This window comes from Thermobia domestica, chromosome 8, assembly GCF_964235325.1.
Source record: "Thermobia domestica chromosome 8, izTheDome1.hap1.1, whole genome shotgun sequence".
NCBI lineage: Eukaryota > Metazoa > Arthropoda > Insecta > Zygentoma > Lepismatidae > Thermobia > Thermobia domestica.
Genome location: NC_137461.1, coordinates 224,340,554 through 224,362,839, shown reverse-complemented (window position 1 = coordinate 224,362,839; position 22,286 = coordinate 224,340,554). Strand labels below are relative to the sequence as shown.

General features: G+C 35.1%; 1 protein-coding gene across 1 annotated transcript in view; it reads left to right on the top strand.

Annotated features, from left to right (window-relative positions):
• LOC145693450 (tRNA-uridine aminocarboxypropyltransferase 1) overlaps nt 1-18,841 on the top strand; it is a 32,789-nt gene extending 13,948 nt beyond the window's left edge. The window contains exons 4-5 of the mRNA XM_081769454.1: nt 7,097-7,251; nt 18,461-18,841. Of these exons, the coding sequence (XP_081625580.1) occupies nt 7,097-7,251; nt 18,461-18,741 (436 nt within the window). The 3' untranslated portion in view covers nt 18,742-18,841. The remainder of the gene's footprint in view (nt 1-7,096; nt 7,252-18,460) is intronic.
• Nucleotides 18,842-22,286: the final 3,445 nt, after the last annotated feature.

The window sequence follows — 22,286 nt, the reverse complement described above, 5'->3', positions numbered from 1 at the left end:
ATTGGAGCAACGTCGTAACGTTAGGACGTGCAATGCAGACGGCCTCGTCATGGCTTGTCTGCAGATTCTATTATTTTCTGATTGAGAGAGCCCAGGTTATGCATTACGGCAGTTTTGTAGGATACTCCTAAATATTTATTATGGGTAAAACAGAGGAATTATCAAATTATAGAATAATTTCGTATTTTAATTTTGTGCTGAGGTCTGTGCAGTTTTTAAGAATGTTCACTGATATACAAGCTGTCCAATATCGGCTCTCGCGCAAGCGAAATGTTTTCCTTTCTTTTGATATTGACATACATACGAGTAGCAACCGTAAAATCTGGAGATTCCAACATTGAAATCCAGAAGGAATGTCTAATGAAAACTGAAGAATAATATTGCAGTTAACGACTCGCAAAACTGTAATACAATTCACATATATGATACCCATTCCACTCAGTTTAGTAATTTAAAATTAGTTTCTCGTCAGTATTTTTCATTGCGTACACGCAGCTGTTATGAAATGAAATCTTTCAGTTTTACATGCCATGCTTATGACGTGTAGGCTAAAGGAGACAATGCGAATGAGAGTGATCGAAATTGTAGAATAAAGAAAGTAGGAGGAAACGGGAGAACTCCGAGAAAAGATTCTTATGATGTTTGTCCATCACAAAGCTCACTTGGCATCAGCTAGGATTGAACCGTGAACCCAAGTAATTTTTAATCTAGGAAAATATTCTGTGAAAGAATGGTACTAGAGATTTTAGCAATGACATTAGGAGGCATGGTGGCTCAGATGTATTGCTCTTACCTCTGGCGTGTAGTGTCCCTGGTTTGATTCCCGGCCGTGTAAATTTGTGGTGGACAACATCGTGTCCGTGGGTTTTCTCGGAGTACTCCCGTTTCCTCCCACATTCTCATTCCACCATTTTTTCCATCATCATTCACTTGCTTTATCATCGTTTCCCTTAGTTTAACAGACATAATCGTGGGATGTTAAACTGAAATACTTAATTTCATTTTCATTTAGTAATAACCTTAGCACCTACAGATGTCTACAAGGTCTTTTTATGCTTAATTTTGATTTAATTTTGCCTTAATTTTGATTTAATAAAATTCCCCTGTTTAAGGTATCGGTACACTTAAGAATTGAAATTGGGAAGACTCAGTAGGCAAACATACATGTAATATGATTTACAGAGTGAATAATAAATAAAATAAAATAAACATTGATAATAGTAAAAATATCTGATACTTTCAATCATGATACGTGTTTTTCTTACCTGCAATAAATCTTTTACCACTCACTTAAGATAAAGTCCTGTATTCAAAGTAATTTCAACATCAAATTTAATAGTTTTCCTATTCACTGTAATTCCCATTGATTGAAAACGAGAAATCACTCCAAATATTAATATTTATTAAATAATGTTTATAAGTTTTTTTTTTTTTTTTTTCAGTAGGCAAAAATTGATGGTAACTGGAAATTGAATTTCTGTCTCCTATATCCATTTAAAGAATGCTAACAAGATGATGATCTCAAATTAGATAGCTGTTGCTGTACTATAAAGAAAATATACTTCCTTCGAACACCGTGGCAGAAATACTATCTGCGGTAGCGATTTCTCTATTGAGAGAGACTTGGTGAACAGTATTCCAGATTTCAATCAGCAAGCAATACAGAGGTTGTTTCCGATGTATGGTGACGATTTCAAACTGCACCTACCTTAATAGAACCCATGTCACTTCCATAGAGAGTGCTCTATTTGATGGCCCTGCATCTGGGCAATTGCCCGACAGGGAAGTTTTTGCTGTAGGATACTGGCACGCAATGTAGTCATGTAAAGCCGCAACCACTCCTCCTGACAGGCTTTCTATAGCCCTTCAACGGTGTGGGGTCTCCTGGACACAAGGCTCGTATCAGGAGGCCGAAGGCGCAAAAGTCCATCGGACACATTAGATGACTTCACTGGAATGTCTGTGAATGAAATGGCACGAATTCTAGTTTCTGATGCCATTTGTTGGATGAAGGGGCAGGTTGAGCGCGTTGTGTGACTTGGCGTCTTGTCTTGATGCACCCACACGCAATTCTTGTCCCTCCCGCAGAGATGGAGAATGTCATGGTGATAAACGGGTGTCAGGACGTTAGCCTGACAATATTCCGGATTCGCCTTTGTATTTTTGGCTACTCGATGTATGATTAGCTTGCTCTGGTACGAGTATCCAGCAATGATCATGAAACCTGACCAAAACTTTCCTTGCATTCAGTGAACCATTTTTCAAAGTCCCTCGCACCTGTCGATCGATAACAAAATTGCACGTGGCCTGTGACAGTCATCCAGGTAAACATATGCCTCGTCCAGTGTTACTACAAACTTCCGCTTTTCACGGCAAGTACCGCTCATACAACTTTCGACAGTTGGTGCGACGTTCCTGGATGTGTTTTGGCAAGAGGTTATAAGATACCCCTTCTGTCGCGATGAATGATGGTGTGCACTATCTTCAGTGATGTCTTTAGCCGGTTCGCGATACTTCTCTGTGTGAGTGGATTCTCCATGGTCACCAGAGCCCCGACTTCCCGAATTCTAGCTCGTGTGCAGCTAGTGGCAGGTCGGAGGTTGGCCTCTTTCTGCCCCACAGGTATCATCCCACGCCTCGCCTTACCTGCCCCTTTCAACATCCGTGATATGCCATTTTTGGGCACAGTGGATCCACACTTCTAGTAGATAATGGCACTAGCACTCTTACTAGAGTTCACATCGGAAAGGGTAGTTATGTAGCCCTCCCAATAAGCACTTATTTTCGGCGACATTTATCCCAACATGCACTTACCACACCTGTCACGCACAGCGAATGGTTCAAAGTGCCCACACGACTGGCAATTTCTTCTCTTCCCGCTCGGGTGCTGCACAAGGTGTGTAATTTCGTCACCATAGATCAGAAACAACCTCTGTAGAAAAATTTGCAGCTCGAAAAGAATGAAGAATTGACTTACCTTTAAGTAACGTATGGTTTAATTAATTAATTGTGTTTAACATCGTGCATGAGTATATACATTTGTTGTTTTTCTTTTTCCGTAACGCCCTCATTCATGCATTACAGCACATGCTATATATTCTTTTTATTTATTTATTTATTAGTTTAACGTCTCACAATTATGTTCGGAGACTAAGGGAGAAGGTGGTGATATGGTTGACAATGTTGGAATGACGAAAGTGGGAAGAAACGAGTGAATCGTGAGAAAATCCTCACACACACATACATACAGTGTTTGTCCACCACAAAACCCACTTCAAGGACTGAATCGAACTAAGAACTCCATGTGCCAGCGTTGAGCGCTGTACCATGAGCCATCGCGGCTCCGATGTGTATCTCTTGTTCAACACATTGATGTAGAAGTTTTGGTACAAATAATGTGTAAACGTACATTGATAGTGATTGTTCATTTTTCTTAAAAAATAGAAATATAAATCAATATTAGTGAATATGCTTAAATAATAAATATGAAAATAGAGCTTGAAGGGACTTTCTTTTCATAGTTCCTAAATATTGTTTGGATAAGACTCAAAGCATCGGAGGAAGGAACATTTACGCGTACACACATAATGCAACTCCTCCTTCTGCTGACCACATCCTGCTACTGTTCTACACATTTTAGCGATAAATTTTATAATGTGTAGGTTAATTGTAGGTAGCATATAATGATGTACACCGTACGTACATACAATTTTAAAATAAACAAAACATTAACATAAGCGTAGACCTAATTCCAATATATCTATATATATATATAAAACACATTAAGTGTCGAGTAGATCGTTAAAAAAATCTTTATTTTATTATTTATTTATTTTATTGGAACTGAACCGAATACTCACGACCCGGATAGTCGAAAGTCTACTGTAAATGATTTAAACTTCCTTTTCTGTTCATTGATAAATTAATACATAAATGTGAAAAAGTTGACCTAAACGAGTCAAAACACAGTTTTTAGTTTTTGAAAAAGTCTTTATAGATTAATGCTTTTTCTTCCCAAAGTCGCGCTTTATGAAGGCGTTACAAGTAGAGTACATCGTTAAAAAACCAGTTTCTCTTAATTTTTAATTTTTTTAATTTTTTTTTTCTTATTTGGAACTAGTCCGGGTAATAAGGAGGTCGGATAGTCGAAAGTCTATTATACCTACTTTTTCTCCATTAACGATTTGACCTCATGTTCGATGCTTGGGGATTTATCGTTTCTTTGAATGTGTTTCTTGGTTCAGAATTTCCCATACTTTCTTTTTCTTTGTTATTGTATGATTTTTGTCTTAAACTCTTCGACCAAGAACTTTTATTACCATCTACTCCCACAATAGGTACCATTTCCATGTTCCCGAGTGCTTTTCTCCATATTCTATTAGTAATTATGTAGTTTGTCACTGATTTCATCTTTCCGTCCCAACTGTTATCTGGTTTGTATTCGACGTTTCTTTTCCTCAACCATATACTCCGAGCTTAATTCATTCTTTCAACAAAAAATGTTGTTTCTTGAAAACCAATGTAACTCAATAGCTTTTTGTGTTTTCTTCTGGTCTTACTAGTTTCACATTCATGTTACTTAGTATTATTTTTACTTTCTGTATTTTCTTCTTCTGTTCTTCTTGATTGTAACCTATTTGTGGAGTACATACGTGCATAATTTTTAGTTTCTTCTTCTTGTTATAATTTTTATACTTCTGCCTAAAATTATATCTGACTTCCTTGACGCGTCTTCTAATTTTTACTGGCGTTGACAATCCAAGTTTCATTCTCATCTGGAGCTCATATGGTTCATGTAATGGGTTGCCAAAGATTTTAAAGACACTGCAACAAGTAAAATCTTATATTGTGCATATGTTCGATCCCATTTGGAATTTGCTAGTTTAATTTGGAATAGTAATCTTACTAGTATCACTCAAGTTCTCGAGTCAGTCCAGATTTCTTTCCTGACTTGGTTAAAATATAAATTTAAATTACACGAGAAGTGTAATAGGGAGATTCTTGCTAAGCTTGATTTACTAGTTCTTCAAGTTCGGAGAAATTTAAAGCAAATAAAATTTATTCATGATATAATACATGCTAGAGTGAATTTAATTGAATATTTATATATTAAAGTTCCCCCTATAACTCTAGGATTTACCGTTCTATATTAGGTAACAATCAATTGGTAGGTTCTCCACTATTTACTAGTGTTGACAATACAGGGTGTCCGAGAAGTCCTTCCCTGATTACAGAAATTGATAACTCAGGCTAGAAATAAGATAGAAATATGAAACTGGTGTTGAATTGTTTACAAACTATAAAAGTTTTTGTCTGTGTTAATTTTGTTCTGTTTTACCAAGTCTCAATTTTTTTTTTTTTTTTTGTTTTGTTTTAGGTTTGTAGTACGTAAGTAAGAAGCCCAAGAAGCCATGCCAACTAACCAGGAGAAGGCACAGTGTGTCCTGTGGTACCATGAGACACGATCACCAACCACGGTGCAGAGACAGTTCCAGACAACATTTGGGAGGACTCCACCTGATGTCAAGAGCATTAAAGCCTGGTATGAGAAGTTCAAGAACACAGGGTCGGTTGCTGACCTTCCGAGGTCTGGTCGACCAAGAACCTCAGCAGACACGGTGGAGGCTGTGCGGCAGTCTTTTCTGAGAAGTCCTAAGAAATCGGTGCGCAGGGCCTCACGTGAATTACAGATGCCAAAAAGCTCTGTGCTTACAAAGTGCAACTCGTTCAGGCCTTGTTGCCCGACGACGGTACACGTCGATATGACTTTGCGGTCGAAATGCTATCACGTATTGAGGACGATAATGGTTATCTCAGACGAATTGCCTTTTCCGACGAAGCGACATTCTTTGTCAGTGGAGTAGTGAATCGCTATAATGTACGCATTTGGGGTTCAGAACCCTCCAGGGAGGTCAGGGAGTTCACCAGAGGCAATCCAAAGGTGAATGTTTGGTGCGCGTTATTGCACGATCGAATTATCGAGCCATTCTTCTTCGCTGAGGGCACACATATCGCCTAGATGTGCTACGTGCTACCAAAGGTGCTCATGTGGAAGTGTACTGATGTGACCAAAACTTTTATAGTTTGTAAACAATTCAACATCAGTTTCATATTTCTATCTTATTTCTAGCCTGAGTTATCAATTTCTGTAATCAGGGAAGGACTTCTCGGACACCCTGTATAAATAAAAATTCTCTCAAAATTGATTTATTTGATCCGAATTTTTCTTTACTGAAAAACCAATATTTGGAATGGTCTACTTAATAAATATATTAAATTTACCATGGTTTGGTATATTGTCTATTGAATTCCTATTGTCTGTTTTATCTGCATTGTTTATATCTGTTTATGTTTATTATTATATAATTTCTTTGTAATTTGTTCATTTTTTATTATTATGTTCATCATATTTAATTTCTTAATAATACATTATGCTCGATTTAATAGCTATTTAATCGAGGTTATGTCGTAATTTTACTTTATAATTTAGTTTGTATCAAACTTATGAGCTAATTTTTTATTTGGTATTTGATCGAGATGATTTGATATACTTTTAATTTATTTGTTTTGTTTTGTCTGTATCTCTCTTGTAATCTTTTATTGTATATTATTGTACATTATGACCATTTTGGCTTCGGCTGTGGTCTTTATTATCAATAAATTCAAATTATTATTATTATTATTATTATTATTATTATTATTATTATTATTATTATTATTATTATTATTATTATTATAGTAAAAAGTGCACACCTTCTTCTGATCCATACAGTTAAACCTCTGGTGCGTTACAGTGTTTCTGATTATCACATTGTCGCTAAATTCAGATAATATCGAAACCTAACTAGGTTGATGTATCCAGGTGTCTAGAAGAAAAATAGTTGGTGGTACGCCACTCTGCATATTCCATTATTATGGCTCTTGTTAGTTTGAATTGCCATTGTCAGTGTCTGTTTCCAAATGTAGTTTTGGTGGATTTTCTTTTATATGGGCGGTTTTTGAAAGATAGCATCAGTGGTACTTGGTATCTATCTATTACGCTGTATATTATATTTAAAATAATATAATAGTAATAATGTGTTATTTTATTTTTCAGATGTAGCACATCAGATACAGACGAAGAAAGTTACGAACCCAAATCTAAGCGCCCTTTGATAGAACCAAGTAAACAGTTTTCAGTAGACAGAGCTATTTTCATAGACAGCACATGGAATCAGAGTCGAGGCATTTATAAAGACGAAAGACTTCATGGTTAGTATGAAAATTTGATAGTTAAATTAAATCATTCACTCTAACTTTAAAAAAATCGCTATTAGTATGTAGTGATCATTTGTTAATATTTAAGCAAGATTCATACAGTAATTGCAAATCTTCTAATAAGACCTGAAAAATTCTGTCAGGTTCTGGGCGTTTAAATTTGTTGTTGTATTTTCTGTGTTGGACAACTTAAGACCGACATAAAAATCGATCATTAATATTAATCTCAACCTCAGCACTGTGTATTCATGACAAACATAGTTGAAGAAATTAAAGAAAAATTTTACGGATCAAAAATTAAGATAGGGAAAAAATAATTCATTAAATGGAAAGTTAATGTAAGAGAAAATAACGATTAAAATTAAAAGTAATTTTAAAATTATTCCATTAAAAGTAAAATTTTAAAGATCCATTAATCCATTAGATGTATTAATCCATTAAAATTAAAATTGTAATATTAATCCCTTAAAATTTAAAATTGCGGTTTTCATATTTATGAATGAAAAATGCCTTGAGTTGTGAAAGTTAAGTAAAATGTAATTAATACAATTAAGGGCATTAGAAAATTAATCGATAATTATAAGAATTTATGATTTTCAAAGAAACTTTTAATTAATAAAAATATAATAAAAATACCATAAAATTTAGGAAAATATCAATGAAAATTATGTATGTATTTAATGTAATTTTTGTGTATTTGTTTAATTCTACGGGAAAGAATTTTTAGATTATATATATGTTAAAATGCTAATAATAACTCCCATTAGCCCATGATCCAGACTTCAAGGCAAGTTGCAGCCACTTTGGAAAAAGAGCCTGCTTTAATCCACTTTGTAGTACAACCGCCCATGAAGTTCTGGAGATAAGCTACGAAACAGTTCTTGCAGAGTATCCATTTCATATAGTTTGGAGAAGAAAATAACAATTATTTTTTTTAATTGTACGATTTGTTAAGGATTATCAATTAAAAATTAACTTCGGGGAAATTCAATTAAATTGGGGAGGCCGGGGTAATAAAAGACAAACGGGTAATAAGAGAGAGAAAATCTAGCACTTGTATTGATTTCTTGAGAAACTAGAAAAAATGTATGTGATTGTACTAAAAAATGAAACCTGCTGATGTATTAATACATTTTTCCAGTTGCTTTTTCATGGGAAAAAAAAAACTAAAAATTTTTTTAGTCAGTGTCTCTTATTACCCCTAAGGGGTAATAAGAGACAGGGCTCTCACTGCTCATGCAAATAGAATAGAAAATGAGTAATAGTTTTAAGAAACATCTTCAGACAATTTTGAACAATTTACTTTTTTCATATCAGAAATATGTACATATGTTCCCGAAATATCAAGATTTAAAAAATGAAATTCAGTAGTTGGTTCGGAAAATTTAGTTGCCTGAGTATTAAATATCAAAAACCATTAAAACAAAGTATAGTTGAGTTTTACGTAATCTAGATGCATCATGGACAAAACTCTCACTATCAAATAAAAAAGAATGATGTCAAGAAATTTTCTGGAGAATGTCGAAAATGAACTTGAAAAGTGCCTAAATTCGCAATAAAGAAAAAACCGCATTTAAAAAATAGTTTTAGCTAACTTAAATGGATTGAAAAAGCTGTTAAATTGTAATCATACAAGAAGAGAACATTGGAAAATGTAAACCTATTGGTGATCAAATTTTATGTAAAATGTAGCCTATGTAGAAAATTACATTTTCGAAAAATATGTAAGATGAATATTAAACCTCTTACGATGTACAGTCGAACGAACATATGAAAAATGTGCAAAAGAGTTTGGAAATGTTATGCTAGCATATGTAAACTCCAAGTTAACATTTAAAAACCTCATAAATGTAATTTAAACTTTAGTGTAACATAATTATAGCCTTATTAATTATCTTAGGCAGGACCACTTAAATAAACATATGAAAAATGTATAGACCAAAAAGAACTGTTGGCATATAGGCATGAGTTTAACAAATGTTAAGAATAGTCCTACAAACACCTACACCTACCAAAAGAAGAGGAGTAATATTTAATTTTTCTGTTTTGGTTTCAGAAGTCCTTTTTCACTTTGCTATAAACACAACGATTTTTTTTTGAGCTATCCTCTGGAAATCTGGAATGGCCCATTTCCATTCAGTTTGAAAGATCCATAAAACACAAATTTGAATGTCACTGTTTGAATGTCATCATAGGCAGGCCAATTGAAACCACTTAGTCCTTTCTTCAAAAATTTAACCTTGTACGGTCCTTCATTTGGGAAAGCAATACCCCTCCCAATATACCAGTCAAGATCATAGAACACGGCGTAATACATTTCTAAGCAAGATTCTGCTATGGTTGGATCAATTTCTCCTGGCAAACTTTCACTAGTTGATGATGAAATTAGTTGATCCAAAGCATATTCTCCACTGTCACTATCTATGCACAGTCTCTTGACTGGATTGCCAGAGTAGGAATTTTCCCATTTACTTTTTATATATTAAAAAGAAAAATTAACAGGTTATACTCGTCATACTCATGCGCTAAATAAACATAAAGTTGAACTGGGGTAGTAAGAGAGAGCTGTCTCTTATTACCCCTTCAAAATTTCTAAAAGGGGTAACAAGACACACCCTCAATTGACCTGAAATGCAATGTTTAAGCATTTTTCAAAACTTCATATCAATCTTCATAATCTTAGTCACAAAGTTACATATCAGTCATTTCCACATTTGTAACTCACTTTTCACAATAAAATTTTGTTTTAAAATAGTCACGAACTTTCGTGGTAAGTTCAAAGTGAAGGTATTTTTGCATCGAGTGATAACAATATAAAAACTCCTATTAGTTCATAAATACAAGTGGGGTAGGAAAGTAAAGGTATTGACGGTCTCATTACTTATTTTTTTGATAATTTTGATTTGATATTTAGGATATTTTTGGCCGTGTCTCTTATTACCCCTGTCTCCCCTAAATTAAAAAATAACAAAAAAAGAAAAAAAATAGGTGATTAATTTAATAGATAGCTGATGACAAGTCTGCACATTTACCACTTATTACGTCTCATCTGAACAAAAAGAAGGAAAAAATAATTTAAAAGAATATAAAGAACAAATTTGTATAGGAGATTGGGAACAAATTTCGTTGGAGGGGATAGATTATTGACAGAAGATTGATAGTTATAACTTGTAGCCGTATTATTAAAATGATTAAAAAGGAATTTTGGAATCAGAAAAACATCAAGAGAACTGAAAACAAATAGGTTGAACTATAAACTACTAAACGGACCAAAGTCACTTGTCACAAACACTATATCATTACGTAACGAACAATATTTCGCTAGATTTCTGCGGGTACGGCGACTCTGAGTAGAATGCGTACCTCTGGTGTGGCATTCCTGGTCCAGTCGTAGGCTATGTGAGTATATAATGCACAACATCGTGTTTGTAACTTTTCTTGGGGGTTCTTCCGTTTCCGTCTGCATTATTATTCCACGAATTATTTCATAATGACTCTTTTTCATTTATTCTTCTTTAGCTTCAAGTGCATATGTATGGAACCTTAAACTAGAAATTTCAATTCTTTTCGTTTTTCACTTCGGCAGACACACAGGCATCTTATCTTGACACTGCATTTTTCCGAAGACTGCGTTCCTTTTTATATTGTAATGTTTATATATATTTTTTTTTTTTTTTTTTTTTTTTTTTACAATCTTTAAGACTTTATTGGAAACAGATGTAAAAGGAGAAATATTACTTGTAGAAAATTGATAGATTTATCCTACACGTTGTAGCCGTATAACTAAGTGATATATTTAGGTAAAAAGAAATTTTGAAACCGAGAGAGCTTAAGACAAATGAATTGAATTATAAAGCACTAACAGGAATTAAAGACATGCACTTGTCACACAAAAGAACTTAAAGCCACAGTTCCCCACAGGAGCAATATTATTGCTTAACGAGCGGCACTTCAGAAAGCGTGGAGCAGTAGTGTCTTCTTCCTTTTTTTTCCCTGGATAAGTTTGTTTCCATGGTTTGTATTTTAACCATGACCAAGGCTCTAAAAGAGCCGAAAGCAAGATAGTACGAAATTCTATAAGCAATAAAAATGAGAGGCCAATAAAATTCCTGAATGTGCTTCTATGTTTATTGACTGAGATAATGGACTTATCTTAAGGCACGCTTATGTCGTTACTTATGTGACCCGCTACCTCAGAGTACATAGCAAACTGCAAACTTGGAAAGATATGATGATTTCTTGTGTAGCGAATGAATCTCTAACTGGCTGCTTTTTCGCTCAAGGAAAAGCATATTTCAATGATCTCAATTCTCCTACTAAGCCTTAAATGGTGCATGTGTGATGTTTTATGACAAATTGTCATCATCATTACTGAACTGAAGGCACTTCGTTGCAATCTCTCTCTCATGGTCAAGGACCATTAGTTATATCAACAATTCCGCTTCCTTTGATGTCGCATGGGGACGGTTTGGTCATGGCAACTTTAAAAAGTAGTTGCGATTTCAAATGTTCCGTGTATTGTATTAATTAAATTATATTTAGAACTGGAAAGGGGAAGCTCGTTACGATATCCAGATGTGTAATTGAAATACACAATTTTACCAGTATGCTTGTAATCATAGCACACGCTAGAAAGAATAATACGGACTGCTTGTTTGGAATTTAAATATATCTCTTTTCAATGTCGAGGCAATGTGAGATTTCTGGATACAACCAGGGACGTAGGGTCCATTAAGGCTACAAGGCTAAGTCTATCCAAATATTTATACATCAGTCTCAAATGATGTTTTTTAACATTGATACAATGAAGTTTATTAAAATGAATTTAGTTTATAATGCACTGTATGAACATCAAGCGAGTAATAATATATTTTGAAGTAGAGCTCCTGAAACCTCACATTTTAGGTTATTTTCACCTAGCCTTCAGCCTTTCTCATGGAATCAAGTAGAGTGGGCGGCAATAGCTACTCACCCATCACTCTCAGCAGACGAAAACTATTTAAGGGATACAGAAATTCAACACGATGTGACGAAAGTGGACGAATGCTGATGAAGCTGTTACGGCTAGCCTTTCGGCTGTTCGGGAAGACAAAAGCGACAGACGCGGTGTTGTTGGGAAATAGAAAACAAAGTCTAAGAAAAATTTAGCAGCTTGCATTCAGTAAAACTTCTTACGGAAAAAAAAAATATGTTATCATGTATAGTATCTTATTCCGTACTGGTTTGCGTTATCCCAACGCAAAATTTTAATTTTAGTTTGTGTTAATCGGCATAGTAGTTACAATTGCTTTTATTTTTTGCGTTGCGATCAGCAAGTTTTGTGAGGACTAATACAAAATGACGCAAGTGAGGCTTTTTTTTTTTAAATTTATTTATTGACATCTAAAGAATAGCTATTTCCGTAAAAGCATATAAGAGAACAATTGATTGTGTATTGCAGCACTACTGTTTTGTATTAGTACGCTGATACGTGTTGTTGTGGGGTAAGTGGTTAAGTTTGTGTGAATGATTTGGGAAAAATATACTTAAATATAGGTCTATATCCGTTTTTACTAGTTTCTTTGACAATGTAGTTCGTCAGTTTTGTGTGATACGCGTGTATGTAGGTTCAATAGTGAGGTGACATGAAGATCTTCTACGGCATTATCGCGAAACTTAGTGGACGATGTTATTGAGAACGAGACCTATTTCACCCGTCTCACAATAGAGGAAAAAGTTGAAACAAACAAGAAGCAACCCACTTCATCTCTCTTCGTTGTGGAAAAAGATGAAAAGAAGTAAGACATTTGCAGTCTGCGGTACCATACAAAAATATGGTTAACTGGGAGAGCAGAGTAATGGATAATAACTTCAGTTCACTGTACATTCATATTTACATGCAACAAGATTTCATGCGACTGATACTGATCGTAAGAGGACTGGGCCCCTCCCATTTCTAAATTTCACGCTACGTTACTGGATATAACGTAGCTGATATCTGAACCTCATTCTCCACTAGGGTTCGAACTTAGAACTACGAGAACAGAAATTGTACGTGGTATCTACTTGGTCACTAAGGATACCGGAATCAATAATAATAATAATAATAATAATAATAATAATACAGTAGACTCCGAACTATTTGCCCTAATGTAGCGAAAGGGCAGGCCGTATGGCAAAAAGACTCGATAGGTCGGAGTTCTATAATTACTCACTTCTTGCCACACCTATACCATTAAAACACACACTTTTTTTTTTATCCGAAAGTGGCTCTTATTGATATTTTCTAACCTCTTAGTAAAGCCAGTGCTTTGTAAATGTTTGTTATGTATTGTACATTAAAAAAATGTTATTGTTCCAGAAAAAGGAAGTCCAAGAATAAAAATATTATACACATTATAAGATAAATTTTATAATTTCTAATTTAATTGCAGGAAACAAAATGATGCACATTGTACAAACATATAATTTTAAAATGAACAAAAGATTAACGTAAAGCGTACACTGTTCATTGATAAATGATAACACAAGCGTGAAAAATTAGACCTACAAGAGTCAAAACTTCACAGTTTTTTAGTTTATGGAAAGGTCCTTGATAGATGACTGCTTTTCTTCGGCAAAGTCACGTTTTTATAAATGCATTAAAAGACGAGTAGGTCTTTCAAAAAATTGTTTCTCGTTTTATTTCGGAGGTTTTGTTCTTTTATTTCGTTCCGTTTTGGAAGTAGGGCGGATAATATGGAGGCTGTATAGTCGGTAATAATAATAATAATAATAATAATAATAATAATAATAATAATAATAATAATAATAATAATAATAATAATAATAAAGGTATAAGCTTTGCACTTTAAAGAAACTCGTCCCGCCGAAGGCGTTAGGAAAACATATATAGGCCGACACACACAACGCAAAACATCAGTCGGTCTCTATCTACTGTGTATTTCAGTGGACGAGAGCTGTTTGTTACGTGACACAGGGTGTCTTAAAAAAAAATCACCCACTGTTGATTCCGCTTGAATGTCAGGTTGAGTTGATTCTAAATATTCAGATGCTGTATTGGCCTGCAGAGATGGCAATTCCGGTGAACCTGTTCCAGTACTAATTTACATTAAAATGTAGGAAGCAGGAGTCTGTCGTCTTATGCCACGCCCCATATTCTAACAGTCTAGGGATATAATTAAATATTATAAACTTTAATAATTCCAAAGCAGGCAGCGCGAAGCTTTTCGTGTAATACGAAGCAGTAGTAACCGATCCTGGAAAAGAAGCACTAGGTTAGGGTTTCGCGAGTATTTATTTATTTAATATGGATATCCGATTATGTACAGGGAATAGATTACCTCATAATCCGGAAGAGGAGAATGCAAAGAATCAGTTCTAGTTATGAAATACATCATTTTGGAAGAAAATGCGTAATTTCACCGTTACATCATTTTAGGATTCTTCGTTTCGTATTGGTTTTTCGTTATAGGAAAGATGACCGTAGATAGACCATCTTAGTGATGCTTCGATTCTACGTGTTAAACTTGACTTTGATTGTTTCCAGTATCTCAAAATTTGCTAATGCAATGCGATGTGTAAAGACATTATGGAAAATGTAAATAATGAATAATATAACCATTTGACGGTTTACAATTCTCGACTGATATGGCAAAAGTTGATATGTCCATTTTTGCACTTTTTCAGAAAACGCGTTTCAATATTTTCGTGCCCTCTAAAAAATCGATTTTTTCATGCACTTTTGTGAAATACCTCCAGTTGCTTCCACTGCATGTTGACTGTTACGGCACATCTTGATTTGAGTCGTAGGTTGTCATAATCGTTTCAAAAGGACATATCAAGTTATGCCACATTACGATTGTTCACAACGTAAAGCTGATTTAGGTGCTAAACAGAAAAGCACTTAGTTTCAACTGCAATAATATAATGAATAAATACAACTCATCTAATCAATATATGCAAGTAAGTTATGAACAAGGAGTAATACAGGGAATCTTTTTTTGGCAAACAAGTGAGTAACGCATACGTGCATAAATGCTCAACTGCACTAATTACAGTTACATTTACTGAACGATTACCGTCAAATTTGGCTGCCAAACGATCATCCTAAAGATTACGGTATTACCGCAATATTCATGGTAATACATGCATAAAAGGCTGTATTTAAGTCCCATTACCTTGAATATTACGATAATACCATAAATTTTAGGGTAATCGGTTGGCAGCCAGATTTAACGGTAATCGGTCAGTAAATGTGACTGAAATTTTTTATAGTGAGTATAATATTGTAGTATTATTATGTCTAAAAATAAAACACCAAAATATGTTTAAGTAAAGAAAAGAAAATTCAACGAAAAAGTCAATGAACGCTGAATACATGATCAGACATGTTGAGTATGCAAACTTAGTCTGCTTCCTCCTTCTCGGATGGAGAATTGTCATCAAAAACAAGACGAGCGCGGGTATCCGTGCGTAACTCTTTGTAGAACCCGTGATAGCAAGGATCCATGAAAGGTAACAAGTCCAAAAGATTGGACTTCTTGCGCGGATTTATTGGCAGGGATTCACTGTAGATGCTGAAAGCTCAGGCAAAGTTGGTGGGCGACCACGACGATTTCTGCGAAAGTCAAAAACACGAAATGGTGTACATTCGTCTAATGTGTCCTTAAATTTGACAACACCAATCTCTTTTGTGTACTGCATCCACATGATCGCAAGCCAATTAATGGGGTTACCTTCAGTATCTTTCACACGACGCACTAAAACGTCTGATATCAAGGACTTCGGATCAAGAAAGTCACTGGGAATCATATCCTTATTAATGAATTTCTTCTTTCCACGAACAGTACGAACCAGCAAGTACCAGTCCTAAGGAATGTGAATTGGTACATCTGCGGACTTCAGTTATATATTGATCCTGAAGTTTTTGTTCCTTCACAGACCAGAAGGTATTAAATATCAATTCTCTATTTTCAGTAGACAGTTGCTGCGTACAATTATTATGACAGCATTTACTTATGTCAACAAAATTTTTCTTTGGACGTTTCACTCCTTTTCTATTAGAATATTCTTTTCCAGAATCTTTGAGTCGTTTCATTTGCTTCCCACTAAATTTCTGTTCAGTGTTTACTACATCAGCATTCCTGTCACAGTTTTCAACAGAAGGGTTTTCATTGTTATTGTCGTGTAGTTGTTCAAAACTTAATAGTACACACTCAGTGTCCGTTCTGCTTTTGTATCCCATTTCATGTATATACAACAGTTGAAAACAAACTTGGACTTGCGGAGTCGTTGTCATTCAGGTTCTTTCCAGTTGCATACATCGGTGGTTCGCCATGCTCCTCCATTCCCCGTCTCCCTCCAAGTGGAATGTGGCTATCGGTAGATACTTCATCCCTCTCAAGAATGCACTCAGGATCACATACGTCAGAAGAATCCAGTTCAAGGGCTTGCCTAATACTCGTTTCATCCATATTAACTATCACCTTTCGTCAGACTTTCCTTCACTAAATGTACTTTCTTCTTGTGAAAAACAGTTACATTACGGCCAATTTATTAATACCTGGCAAGGTAATCTTCCATGAAACCTGATACCTAACTACTGTATATTACAACACAAAAACCAATATTAAAACAGCAACGCGACGCTCACATCCAAATTATTTTCTTAGTTATCCTTTGTCTTCGGCAGAGAGAAACTCAAGTTTGTTCAAATTACATTTATTATAATACTAACAAAATTATTCAGTGTCATCTATTGACAACAATTTAGCAATAATTACGATGACTAGAATTGACATGTCTTCTAACAATTAATTTCCCGAGGTCGCAAAACATGATATGTCAAACATATCAAGTTCTGCCAACTCAGTGTTGTGCACATTTTGACTTACCAAGTTTTGACAAAAGAGAGCTGAGACTTTTTTTTTTTTTTTTTTTTTTAACCATACCTGTATCAACTTTTGCCATAGCGTAGATCTGCATAAAAGCAATACTTTACACCATATATCTCAGAAACGGTAAAAATTGACATATCAACTTTTGCCATATTAGTCTAGAATTGTTTCTCACACGGCAGGAATATTTGGCTGTTTACAAAGGTTTTATCCTTATGACATTAATTTTTTTTTAAATAATAACTTTGGTTTGCGGAGATTTTTACCTTGACGTCAGAAACTAAACAATCTCTCCTGCTCAAGCGCATTCCTTAATATATATATATATATATATATATATATACACATATACACATACAGGGTGTTTCAGATAAAACGTCCAGTGCTTATAAATCCGAAACGGCTCAGAACAAAAAGATGAAACAAAAACTGAGATAGGAATATGTCATAGGGCGCATCACATGGTGTTGTTGTGGTGACCCCCAGGGCCCTCTTTCAAGGGGGCCCAGGGGCCAACTTCAAATTTTCAAATGAGAACACGTAATGAATCATACCTCATTCAATAGTACTTGAAAAACGAAACAACTTTTGTAGGAAACAATTTTCGATTTGGGCCACCGTTTTCAAAATGGCTGCAAAAAGTGGGTTCTGCATCAGATAAAACGTCCAGTGCTAATAGGCCTAAATCAGAAACTGCTGAGAATAGAGAGATGAAACAAAAACTGAGATAGAAACGATGATAAAGCATTCAAGTGATGTTGTTGTGGTGACCCTCAGGAAACTCCGTGAAGCGGGCCCAGGTGCCAACTTTAAACTGATACAGGACTTTTTGCGGCCGTTTTGAAAACGGTGCCCCAAATCGAAAATTGTTTCCTACAAAAGTTGTTTCGTATTTTAAGGACTATTGAATGAGGTATGATTCAATACAAGTTCCCATTTGAAAATTTGAAGTTGACCCCTGGGCCCCCTTGAAGGAGGGCCCTGTGGGTCACCACAACAACACCATGTGATGCGCCCTATGACATTTTCCTATCTCAGTTTTTGTGTCATCTTTTTATTCTCAACCGTTTCGGATTTATAAGCACTGGACGTTTTATCTGAAATACCCTGTATACACTTCAAAGTAATAGCATTATGTACTATTTATGAGTGAAACAGGTGCGAAAACATGCAATTTAACAATAAATCGTGTACCAAGATTCTAAACTATCACAATGAAGACCAATGAAGATTGCTTGTCAGTAATTATGCTAAACTAAAATGACATATTATTAAAGCACATAAAATATTCTGTTCCTTTTTCTGATTTGAAGTTTCTTTGGCAGGTTTACCGTGTATTGTTTTAGAGAAGAGAATATCACAGTTCTGGCGTCATCAGGCTGGAAGTCCTCGTTGGTATTTAGCAACCGTCGAAGCGATCCATCAGTTTCTAGTAGAGCTGTCCGAAAGCCAACAGATAGAACATAACGGGGAGTATGATAATCTCCTTTTCTTCTTTCAGTTTATGTTTAACAAAATACATCAATTGTATGATCCTAGTACGCTAAAAGCATACAAAAGATCGTGTGATAAAATTGAAAACAAGAAATGTAAATGGAAATCATAAAATAATATTATTTCTTATAGACAGTGTCATAGTTGGAGAACTGAAGGTTAATTTGTATTTAAAATCGACATTACCTAAAATATATGTTATCCTGTTTTTATCTATTGTTTTATTTAGTACCTTTCCAATAGCGAGTTGAGAGGATTGCATCCCATGTGAAATTTATGAGCGTTGTAAATAAAATATTGGCAGCGATGTCGGAAGGTGAGTATACGCATCATCTAATGCGAGAAGTGTATGGAAGTTGGCACTTGGAACGATTCAAAGTTGTGTAGTGCCAAAAGTAGTCGGTAAAGCGAGTAGTTTGGTTGCACTACGTAGTTATGTGAAGTGTCCTAAAACCATGATTACCAAACTTGAACAGCGTTCTTGGGTAAGGAAAGTAACAAACTATCTTATTTTTGTATATAAGCTGTTGGAACTGGTGATGCTCGTATTGTTTTAAATAGACTTTTACAGTAATAACGCGTATACTGTGTTATTTGTACATAATTAGACCTTCGTTAAAGGTATATAACTAAATACATAAATGAACTCCTAAATAAGTGCCTAAATAAATCAATTCATTCATTAGTAATTTGTGTAATGTAATAAACGATTGTAAACTTAACAAATATTGATTTAATATTATACAACTGTACCGAACTCATAATCTTAATAGTTACACTTTCTACAGGACTTATTTTACAGTATTGATGAATATGTAAGTCAAGATTTCAAATTACTACTAGAATTGGAAGTCACTCTATGTAAATTTTTACAGGATCTGATAATTTTATGCATATGTACATTATATTTCTAGTTTTATCAGCACGTATGGGAAGATTTTCTTTTTGCTACCTGAAAGAGACCGAGGACACGATGGCTTAATTGTAGTGCACTCACCTCTGGTGCAAGGAGAGCCTGGTTTGATCTTAGTCGATATGAGTTTGTGGTAGACAACATCGTGGCTGTGGGTTTTCTCAGGGTTCTGCCCTTTCCTCCTACATTTTTATTTCACTAATTATTTAATAAGTCACTTATTTTCCATAAAGATCAATCCCCTTTAGCCTACAGAGCATAGTTGTTAGACATAAAACTGGAAAATTTATTTTTTGTGTACAATTGAAGATTTTTTTTTTGTTTACAACTTCTATATGTTTGAAAGCATTTTCTGTATTATTTAATTTATATTTTATCATCTTTAAAATTGTATATTATCCTAAACTTTTGTGTTGAGGGAATTCAGTTTAAAACTATTGTAAATAGGCCTCGAATAACAAGGTTTCTCACAACATGGACTTTCAAGAAACCAATTAACTGGCTCATATATATATATATATATATAAAAATTAAACTGATGGTTAATTATCGTGGTATCTGATTGGTGCGTAGAGCGTATATGTACACTATATTAAACTAAATGCCTCATACGTATATACTTTATATTGTAACTCCCAACACGAATTAAGATTTCAAAGTCCATAACCGTATAACAGGTTGAGTAGTGATTTAAAGTTTACATTAAAGTAAAATTCAAGCCTTTCTTTATATTTCGTACTCTATCTGCACATACTATAGTCTTTAATAGGCGAAACGATTTTCACATACCCTAATTCCCATATTGCCAAAATCTGAGTTTCGTCCATTTTATGACTCGTCAATCAAGTGCATTTTGCACCTATACTACGGATTTGAACTGGCGTCCTCTAAGGTGATTGTCCAAGGAATGGAACCGGTGATAATAGGACAGTGCAATGTGCGGGAAGTATGGCGAATACAATAGTGTTTTCTATCCAAGGCGTAGAATGGTGTACCGGGTCATCGTAGCGACGTGGGGCTTAACTTTGTCCTGTAACAAGAGGACCCCTTTTTATTCAGAAGTTAACTCCAGAGTTTTGAGGTTTTCATGAACACGGCTCAACTGCTGATGCACACAGTACACAGTTGCATTGATGCTCTGACCAGCTGGTAGCAGTTCCCAATGCATGGTGCCACGAGCAGTCCACCAAATACTACAACACCTTCTGATGCAGTGCTGGTTTCAGCTATTTTGGAACCGGTTCATGAGATGATAACCAATGATGATGACGCCGTGGAACTTTGTACAGGACTCACTTCTCATCACATGTCAACACCCTGTCCAAAAATGGCTCCTTCCTCAGGCGAGACAGCAAGGAAACACAGTTATCTGCTCGCATTTCCTTCTGGTCCGGAGTCAAATCATGTGGGACCCATCGATCCAACTTGTAGTGTTTCCTAACTTGACGTAGGTGCTCCCGAATGGTTTCTCCACTCACATTGAATTGTGGTCCTAGTTTCTCATATATCTGGACACTGTTCACCTCAATTGCTACCTGAAGACCATCATTTTGCACATGTGTTGCTGCACTGTCAGCGTAGTCACGACACCCTCACCAAAGGCTTGGGTATCTTCCGTCCCGCTGCAGCGGTGTTTGACTCCAGTTTGAACTCGTACAGCATATACGCCTTTATGACGCTCTGTGAAGGTCCCATGTTCACTCTGTCCTTACGCAAGTTCACGGTGTAACTGAACTGCCACAACTAGGTAGTATGTTGGATATATCCACACCAACAACTGACCTTCGCCTTATCTCCATTCGCATTCAACTTCGGTGTGAGATCCAATGGAACACAGACCTCCACAAAAAGCGACAGAACTTTTTTGGTTACCCTTATATATTCCTAAGAAAATTAGAAGTGGTCGACCGAGCTCATTATGTGGTCAGTTTTGTTAAAATACACTTGGAATAGGAAATGTTCTCTTAACTCATTGAGAATCCCCAGTAAATAGCAACAAATAATGCTTTGAAGTTATACAACACATCAATTTGTGGTTTTTACAGTTTTCTTACGTTTAAAAATTGTTCTAATCTTTTTGTATTCCTAGTAGCAAAAACAATTTTGGGTAGTTCAACTACTAAGAATACGAAAAGAGTTAGTACAGTTTTTATTTTGTAAATGTATTCCATACGTTCTATTAGTCAATATCTTATAATTGGTGAATCAGGGACTTCATTCGGAGCTGCAAGGGGGGAGGGGAATTCCCGAGTTCGAAATATATATATATATATATAATGCGTGTGTGTGTGTGTAACAATATAATAATAAACAATGTGAAATCTCACTTATATGGAAGAGTCTTGCTTCGTCCCCTCTCCCAAGCAAGACTTGGAAGGACGCTGTTCTGCTGCAGGCCATTCTAAAACTTCGTAGCCTAAGAATGAAACAACATGAATTAATGAGTCAAAATACATTTATTCTTCAGTATATTCTTCCTTAAGCTCAATACATTTTGTCATTAAGCTCAATTAATTTACCCTATCTCTGAAGTGATTTTCCTTAAGATCTTTAAAGTACTCATCCACTGCTGTTATAACTTCTCCATTCGATGAAAAACGAACTTGGCGTGCAAACTTTGTAGGATACCTGAATCCAAAGAAAGAGCTATTAATATTTTCGCCGAAATGAACAACAGGGAGCTCTTTTACTAGAATGTAAGGTATTAGGTAAGGTAGGTCCTATTTGGTATTAGGTTAGGTGTT